The 9,463-nt window shown below is 36.9% G+C and overlaps 1 protein-coding gene across 1 annotated transcript in view; it reads right to left on the bottom strand.

Moving 5' to 3' along the window:
• Positions 1 to 2,435: 2,435 nt before the first annotated feature.
• LOC106551833 (cullin-9) overlaps positions 2,436 to 9,463 on the bottom strand; it is a 53,670-nt gene continuing 46,642 nt past the window's right edge. Inside the window, exons 36-41 of the mRNA XM_087717668.1 lie at positions 9,155 to 9,229; positions 8,624 to 8,734; positions 6,722 to 6,839; positions 5,598 to 5,731; positions 5,331 to 5,422; positions 2,436 to 3,953 (exon numbers count right to left, since the gene is read on the bottom strand). Of these exons, the coding sequence (XP_087573794.1) occupies positions 3,752 to 3,953; positions 5,331 to 5,422; positions 5,598 to 5,731; positions 6,722 to 6,839; positions 8,624 to 8,734; positions 9,155 to 9,229 (732 nt within the window). The 3' untranslated portion in view covers positions 2,436 to 3,751. The remainder of the gene's footprint in view (positions 3,954 to 5,330; positions 5,423 to 5,597; positions 5,732 to 6,721; positions 6,840 to 8,623; positions 8,735 to 9,154; positions 9,230 to 9,463) is intronic.

Here is a 9,463-nt window from a genome sequence, read left to right as displayed (position 1 = left end):
TCGCAATTTTACATGTGCATTCTTGGTATCATTGTTAGTACATTTCACATGTCATTCAATGTAGCTGTTAAGAGAATCCATACATCTCAAAACCGTGCTGTTCATATGATGCGCTGGTATCTTCTTCCAGCATATAGTTTCACATCTGCATACCTCCAGGTTCAAAACCACACCCATCAGAGCGATGATATTCAATACATTTTCTTAGTAAACATGGGTTCTTCTTTACAAACTGTCATATTAGGGCATTCTTGAACCATTTTTTAAACTGATATTTTATGGACATTTTTCTAGGAAAGGCTATTTTTGGTTTTCATCAGAACAATGGTATTCAACCAAGCAATTAAGGGGCTGAGTGCATATATTGTACCAAATTTAATGTAGTTTATTTAAGAGCAGTATGTGAACCCAAGCATTGTGGCTTATAAATATGGTTTATGCTTTCATAAGGTGTGTAAAATCTTAAGTGTGCCTTTGTCAACTATCATTTAACAATGTCTCAGCATGTGCAAATCTAGTCAATGATTCTCAATGTTGGTTGTTTGAAATGTATTATCTGATTTGTAAATTCAAAACAAAGGTTTGTGCTCCAAATATCCTATATATGCATTTTGAAAGTGGGGAGGTAACAAAGAGCAGCTTTACAATGTCTTATTTTTAATGTACGCAAGCTATATATATTTTTCTCTAAAATATTTCAAAAACATGTTTTACTTATCACTAATGCCTTATCTCCTTATGAGCTAACAAGTGATGTATACCGTATTTTTCAGAGTATAAGACGCTCTGAAATATAAGACGCACTTAGCTTTGTGGAGGAAAATGGGGGAGGGGGAATCTACCTCTGCCTCCCAGCAATTTTCCTCCTTGCAGCAAACAGCAAACAGTACAGACGATATACAATATTTGTAGCGTTACATTTCAGACTATACTTATACAGATGCTGTTAAAATTGATGTGGCTTTCTGGAACTATACGTTATTCTCTGCTATTTAAAAGAAGCTACAATAGAACTGGGCCTCTTCAGATCAAGCATTTATTTTAAAAAGCTTCATTTTGCTAAGAACAATAGAACAATAATAAAGCAGTCTTTAAAAAATAAGTCTAATAATTTGAACATTCTATAGGCATTTATAATTTTTGACTTACCTCCTTGCAGCAAAGAGCAAACAGCCTGTTTCAGTTTAGCCTGATTAGAAGAAAAAAAATCTGCCTGTTCCCAGCAATTTGCCCCTTGCAACAAAAAGCAAACAGCAGTTTCACTTTCAGTTTCAGCACAGGCCTCCCCATGATCAGCTGTTTCAGGCTGCAGGGATTGCCATAGCCTATAGCCGTCCTGCAAACCCCATTTTCCCATTTGCTGCAAGGAGATAAATTTGCTGAGAGGCAGAGACCAAAGGGTAGACAGGGCTACATTCGGTGTATAAGGTGCACCCACATTTTCACCCTCTTTTAGGGGAGAAAATGGTGAGTGTTATACTCTGTATTTGTAAGTTTTCATAACTGATAGGCATCCACTACTACAAAATTGTTTCCACTTTGGAAACTTATGCTATTTTTTTCCCTTAAAAACTGTTTTTGGGTCAAATCAGATCAACAGTGGGATTCCAAATCCTTTCCTACTGGTTCTATGAGAGAGCGCTTGTGCGCGTGCACACACTTTGCGTGCACGTGCACATAACACGCGCTTTGCATGCAACACTCAAAGACCACCCTTGGTGTCAGAACTGGTGAGTTAAGTTGTTGTTTAGCTCAGCTGAGGTGCAGCAATCCGCTGAGCTAAAACCAAGGGAATATAGGACAGGGAGGCAGGATCGGGAGGGGAGGGCCAACCAGAGGTGGTATTTGCTGGTTCTCCGAACTACTCAAAATTTCCACTACCAGTTCACCAGAACCAATCCGAACTGGCTGAATACCACCTCTGAATCAGATATAGTTCAGACAAGAAGCATGATAATGAATACTAGCTCTATCTTTATTGTAAGGTTGCATTAACAGATTCTTGCAAGTCTGAAAGTATTTCTCCTTTTTCTTTTAGTCTTCAGAATATTAGGAAGAGTCCCTTCTAAAACACCTTCCACATTCCCTCTGCTTCAATGGACTTTTACATGTTGGTTGTGTAGTCTATGGCTCTTCCTCCTTTCTCACAAGTCATTTCTACATCCCATTATACCCCACACTTGCTCTAGAGTGTAACAGATGGATCTTGTGACATTGCACATACAAACTCTTCTGTTCTCTGTAAACGATGGAGTATTAGAAATCTGTTGAGCTGGAGAAACTGAGAAAATGGCATCATGGCAAAGGTTTCTATTAACTAGATACTTCCAAGATTATGAGGCTTCTCCCAACAACAACCTCCCCATTCCCATTAAATATTTTGGCACTAAAAAAGAATAGCAAAGCAGAATCAAAGAAAAGCATATAAAAAGAGAAACAGAAGAAAACCGGTTTATTTCATAACAGAAGTTGTATAATTTTGGGGTTCTTTTTCATTTTCAAAAAAAGAGAAAGCATAATACTCCGAACAATTTTAGCTCCTGCATACACATACACACACATATATATGTATGTATACATATGTTTATATTGTATATATGAACCCTCTGAACGTCTATATCCTGCAGAATTCCCACCTGCAGAGTGCATTCCAAATGGCAAAAGAACATTAAAGAAAAAAAATATCTTCATGAAAGAGTTCCATACAAAATACAAAACCATTTCAGTTCAAAACATAAGCAACCTACAGATTTATCCAATAGGGTCATAGTAGGGCATTTTAACTAAGTTTGGGAGTTGTTTTACTTTTTAAAAAAACACCAGTTTACCAACATTCATAAGCAAACATTATATGCAAGCGTGCATCCGCACGTATGCACACCAGCACACACAATTTTTGTCCAAACGAGATGCAATTCAAGTGATTCAAGCACAATCAATCTCCTAAATTGCCCTTTCACTAATTAGAGAATATCATTGTCCCTGGCACTGAATCTTGTAGAATAATTTATATTGCAATGAAATCAAAATCTCCGTTCATTGTTTTGGAGCTGTGTTAGAATGGAAATGAAAATGGTTCAGGCAGACAAGAAGCCTCTTTAGAGACTTTGCATATTTATGTACACTTGTGTTCATACACACGCACACATTCATGCTTCCATGTATTTACTGTATGAATCACTATTGGAGAGCAAAACTGAATGGGCACTCATAAATAAGGCTGTATTGCTATTAGGTCCTAGAATTTTAACTCAATGCTGGGCAAAATAATAAAGTCAGATATATTTTTATCAAATAAAACCTCTGGGTAAGTATTAGCTAATGGGCAATAAGGTACAGGGAATATGGGAAGGGATGCTGTGGAAACTTTCACATAAATTGATGATATACAGCGCTCTCTTAAAATTGAAGCCTGCATTGGAGTTGAGGCAATGGTCTTTTTACTAGACCGGAGCCGTATCTTATTCTCTAAGAAAGTTTGCAGTCCTGCAGCCTCACTGCTCCCCAACTTTTTCATTTGTTTATTTGGCTAATTAACTTTGTATGTAATCAGGCACTGTGAATTTTCCAATAGCCACAAAGATCTATCTCAAAGTCAAGGTGCCCTTAATTGTAAACGATCATATAATTGACTCCCAATTAACTGAAATTCTCTCCCTGCAGTTTGTGACAATGATAGTAGCAGAATTAGCAGGGACAAGGTCGCCTGAAGGTCCTCTTCTTCAGAATTTGGAAAGTCCAAAGGTGAACTCTAATCAAATGGTTCATCTTCGTCGTCAAAAAAAAAGCAATCTCTCTCTAGATTTTCTGATTCATCGTCATAAGAAATATCATCATCATCATCGAGGTCTTCATCATATTCTTGCCACTCTGGAACATACTCATCTTCCTCATCTTCCTCTTTGCCCCCATCATCTGTATCAGGTGAATCAGATCCTTCATAAAAAATCAGCCTGTGCAGAAACAAATTTAGCATCATTTTACTTTTGCATTACAGTAGTCATCTAAATTCCAACAGGATACTTATTGAATCAAACTTGACTTACACCCCAATATGTTTGACGTGAGCTAATAAGGACTTTCCTCACTAGGAATTTCTTGATTAACTATTGGGGGTCCCTAAACCATATTTTTGGGGGTCAACTCAGAACCTCCGTCAACATTGCTGTTAAAATTCACTAGTATTGATTTCTACTGATTTTTAGCAAGGGACTAGTGAACTATAGAATGGATAGGCTTACTGAATATAAAACCATTTTTAAAAGGTTTTCTAAAACTGGGCAAACAAAAAGCAAGGCAGGAACTTTCCATTTACATGACATGATGATACTGCCTTCAGTTACTTGAAAGTAATATAATCCATAAACATAAACAGACTACCTGCCTCTGCTTTAAATACTAACATTCATAATTAATACTTTTATATTTATATAATATATTTATATTTATATAATATAATATTTTATATTAAGATTTTCTAAACTGTAACAGAATTCAACTCCGTACTTGTTTTTACCAATGTTATTTTAAGAGATGCAAGAGGTTACTGTTATACTGACACTACATGAACTGGAGAAATGATAATAATACATTACATTACTCAAGGAGCAGCAAAAATATGGCTTCCTTTGTTGCTCCCAAAAGCATCTTGTTTGTTCCAAATCTATACATATCACATCACTGATTTAAATACCTGACATTCAAATATACCTGGCTTGTTATGGAAAATATGTTATTTTATATGTAGAAGAAGGAAATCATCTCCTGCTTGACAGAAAGTACTTTGGTATAGGTAATCCTCAATTTCCGACTGGTTGCATAGCGACCGTTTGAAGTTAAACTGATCTCCCTCAGGGTACTTTCAACCCAATTCTGTAGGTCTGACAGTCATCCCTCTGGTCAAGTAATCAGACATCAGGCAACTGGCTCACATTGGAAGCCATATGCAGCATCCGACAGTAACATGGACATGTTTTGAAACAGTTTTCTTGAAAACTGACATTTACCGCAGGTTTTCAGTAAAGTTAACTTATAGCAAACAATGGGTTTGCTTTACGACCGCAGCATTTTGTTTAGCAATTGTCACATTAAAGGACATATAATCAGATCAGTCAAGTATAGCTGACCCACTTTAGGACTATCACAACTTATGGCTGTAATGGGTAGACTCAACTATAGTCATAAATCAATTTGTTTGAGAACCACTGAGAAATACCATCTATCTGAATAGTTGCTGGCATGCTTGAATTAGGCTCCTCTTAGCCAGACTGCTTTTCACTAGAAACCTGACACCCAACTTACTATTCACATATCGCCATAAGAAAACTTACTGTTTATAAGCAGAAGTGCCATTAAGTACATTGGATAACTTAATCCCCCCCTGTTCGGAGCTTTGTCGAGTTTGGAATCCCACTCTGAAATCCTGCAACAAAATAAAAGATTGAAAGGATATAGCAAGATGCTAGAAACACTCTCCTAAAGAAAATGGAACCATTAAGAATTTAGATATAATGATTTAGCACATTTATTTTTGCTGCAATACTGAATTAGCAAAAATGCCTTTACTACCATATATATCTTGCCTAGGCAGGTATTACCTGAGTAGCATGATGCAGAATTGACAGGAGCCGTTCTTGGATCCTGCGAACCAACTCTAAACCAATACTAAAATGCTTTGCTTTGAGCAACCGAATGGAAGAGGCAAGATCTTGGCAGTGTAACAGCATCTCCTCTGAAAGAAAAAGCAGATCCATTTCCAAACGGGAGCACTTGCGAATGAACGAACCCAAGTGTAAAAACAAAAGCCAAATAAACTTGCTATAAAATGAAATTAATTCATCAGAAATATTATTTCAAATAACATTTGAAAAGGAATGGATGTTAGATTTTTATGAAATGTTAACAGGCTTGAGGATCTGGAAACTTTAGGATCCTTGGAATCCTTTTTGAAATGGCTATTTTTTTCTAGTAATTAAAAAATAGCATGTTTTCCATTTAACAGTTTCATGTATTTCAAGAAAAGACAAATTGCTGTGCACAATTTTATATATTGTTTTTATGAAATTGACTATGTGATATATTTCGGTGATTTATCTTAATTTATTGCCTTAATTTGGGAGAATTCTTTTTCTGTTTATCTGCTTAACTTTTCTTTTTGTTTAAATATTTATTTTTCTTCAATATTGTTTTTCTATTTATTCTTTATTTCAGGGATCTCTAACCTTTGGCAACTTTAAGCCTGGCAGACTTCAACTCCCAGAATGTTTTTCTATTCATGTGTTTTAGAAAACTGCAATACATTTTTGTAAAAAAGCAAAGAGGTTTACATCTCTGAACCTACAAATACAGCAGAGGATAATTTTATGCAACTGGAAATAAACTTACTTTTTATTTTAAGGAATGAATCCAGGATATGAATTTAACTAATTCTGGAAAGTCTTTGTTCTAAAAATGAAATGGAATATGTTGCTATATAGTCCAGAGTTAATAAGCTTAATGACTGGAAAAATATTACTTATAGTTACTTATTGTTCCTATTAGTCTTTATTTTGTTTTTTTTACTCATTAGTCATTATTCCATTTTTCCTTAACTACATAAACACTATCCCTTTTGTTGGTGATTATGTAGACTTTAAAAAAAATCCATATTACGAATATTGCCAGTATTCTCTGAACTTGTCTCAAATAAATGACAATTATTTGCATGTCAATAATGGCTCACCCAAAAGGATCTGCAAAGCATTAGTATGCAGCTCCAGATTCTCAGATTGTTGTTCCATGATATCCATTTTTTCTGTGTCCTGGTTATAGTAGCTGTAGATGCAGGAATATGCCAGGACCTGAAACACATCATGTATCACAACGCATATAAATCATAGATTCCAGTTGGAACCTATCCAATGGTTTCATTAGGGGCAGAGAGAGATGATAATGACCCCACATTCCAACAACTCTACTCCTCTCCTATGATATTCCCCTAGAAGAGAATTAGAATGAAGTAACTGGAAGAAGCTTGTTACACCATAGTACCACTTTCCTACTTAGAGCAGGAGAGAAAAGAATATTTCGTAGCTCAAATTTAAACCATAGGTGCTTGGAGGGAAATAATGCTAGGGTAAATTTCCATGTTTTTATATTATTTCTTTTATGAATACAGTTATGGAACATCCATAGAATGACAAAGGCTTTGTAATGAGAATCCAAAGAAAAACTAAGAATGAAAAAGCATTCTGGAGTTGTTTTTTTCTGAAAGCCACTATAGATTCTTCTAAGGCAGCGATGGCGAACCTTTTTTGGCTCGCGTGCCATAAATGGGGGGAGTGCAGGCGGGTCATGTGCGGGCATGCCGCACTCATAATGCAATGTGTGACACCCCCCCCCCCAGTGTGCATGCACGAACTAAAGGTGCTCCCATCCCCATTTTTTTGCATGCTCTGTTCACCCTCCCCAGGCTCCAGAGGTTTTATAGGAGCCCGGGAAGGGCGAAAACAGCCCCCCCATCCCCCCGGAGGCCCTCTGGAGGCTTCAGCGACAGTCAGGAGGCTTCCCTGAAGCCTCCGAAGCACTTAAAATGACGCTCCGACCAAACCAGAAGTGACTTCCAGTTTGCTCGGAGCATCGTTTTGAGCGCTCCGGAGGCTTCAGGGAAGCCTCCTGAAGGTCGCTGAAGCCTGTGGAGCGCTCAAAACGACACTCTGAGCCTACCGGAAGTCACTTCTGGTGTGGTTGGAGCATCGTTTTGAGTGCTCCAGAGGCTTCAAGGAAACTCATGAAGCCTCCGGAGGGCCTATGGGGGGGAGGGAGGCTCTTTTCGCCCTCCCCAGGTTCTGAAGCCTGGGGAGGGTGAAAAATGGCTTCAAAAAATGGTGAATTCAGCTGGCCATTTGCCCTGACAAATGGCTCCGCGTGCCACCTGTGGCACGTGTGCCATGGGTTCGCCATCCCGGTTCTAAGGTATCTTCCAAAGAAATGTCTATGGAGATTTTCAGTCATCCAGGTCATGGCTGTTCCAGAGGTGCTTTTTCAAGAGGCAACTGGACTTTCTTGTTTTTCTTTGAAGATGGGAAGGAAGGAAGGAAGGAAGGAAGGAAGGAAGGAAGGAAGGAAGGAAGGAAGGAAGGAAGGAAGGAAGGAAGGAAGGAAGGGTTGATTGATTTAGAAATTTGCAGAGAAATAATCCTGAATAAATTAGGGAGAAAATTTAAAGTAAATTAAATTTAAAGTAATCGCTGAATTGTTTCAGAATAAATCAGAGCACATTTATGATTAGTATGCTTTGAATGTAAATTTGACAAAATACTATTTAGGCTTTGAATAGAATGAAACTGTCTACAAATACCTTATTATTCTTCATTCTACTGCATTAAAATATCATGTTGCAATAACATTTTTAGCCTTAATTTTACACTGTTCCCCCATTCCATTTTTGACCATTTACTTTTATTTCCACTTTCATTTTTATGTTCACCATCCAATACAGTTCTAAGAACATGATGTGGACCTCCTCTGTTACACTTTCTACATCCTTTGTGGGGCTATACAAAGTATAAAATAAAAAACAGAATTGAAAAGAAGGGGACAATGCTGCAGAAAAATGGAGCATACATTGAAAGATGGGTCTTACTTTTCGTGCTTGTTCCAGCACTTTGCAGGCATCAACAACAAAAGTCAAGGTCCGAATCTGTGGCACATCACTGACAGTGGAAACTCTACTTCTTAAGTTCATAGCAAATTCCTGAAATTGATGAGAACTGCATCAGTTTTCTTGGTGTCTACTCTTATTTACTACATTACTCGGAAAAACGTTATGCCTTTTTATGTATATAAAACTTCTAGGATAATATTGAAAAAACGTAGAAGAGGATTACTTGCAGAGTATTTACAACAAAATGAAAAAGAACATGAGCTCTACTTTCCTGCTAAAATGCAGAAAGTACGGAGAAAAGGCGTCTTCTTTTCTAGTAACAAGGTTTGATTTCATTTATTGGTTTTGAAACAATCGATCTCCCTAAATTGCCTTGTCAAGATGATGAAGTGATGACATATTACTGTTCTCAATGACTAGAATGGCCTACAGCTAAATATTCTAAGATGACCAATGCATAAAAGCACATGGTTAATGACACAGGTTCAACTAAAAAATAGTGATCCTGACCTTTGCTTTATGATGAAAAATGCACCTTTCATTATAGTCTTGGAAACGCTTTTCCTGTCGAGCTGCTTTGCTTACCTGAAGGAGAGAGAGGGAATGCATTTACTCACAGTAACAGCAAACATTTTTTTAAAAAATTCTTAGGCTGTAACATATAAAGTGGATTTCATACATACATTGGAAAAGAAATCCAAAATTACAGATGTAATTATATTTCTAAAATGTGAGTTTGTAACTAATATACAATATAATGATAAAAAACAAACGAAATATTATTTACCAAATGCCAGGATAATTTTTTAAAAAAATACC

Source organism: Thamnophis sirtalis, unplaced genomic scaffold, assembly GCF_051295495.1.
Source record: "Thamnophis sirtalis isolate CommonGarterSnake01/CBP01778 unplaced genomic scaffold, rThaSir2_p1.2 scaffold_6, whole genome shotgun sequence".
Lineage (NCBI taxonomy): Eukaryota > Metazoa > Chordata > Lepidosauria > Squamata > Natricidae > Thamnophis > Thamnophis sirtalis.
The sequence above is the reverse complement of the archived record's forward strand: the minus strand, read 5'-3'. Positions and strand labels throughout refer to the sequence as shown.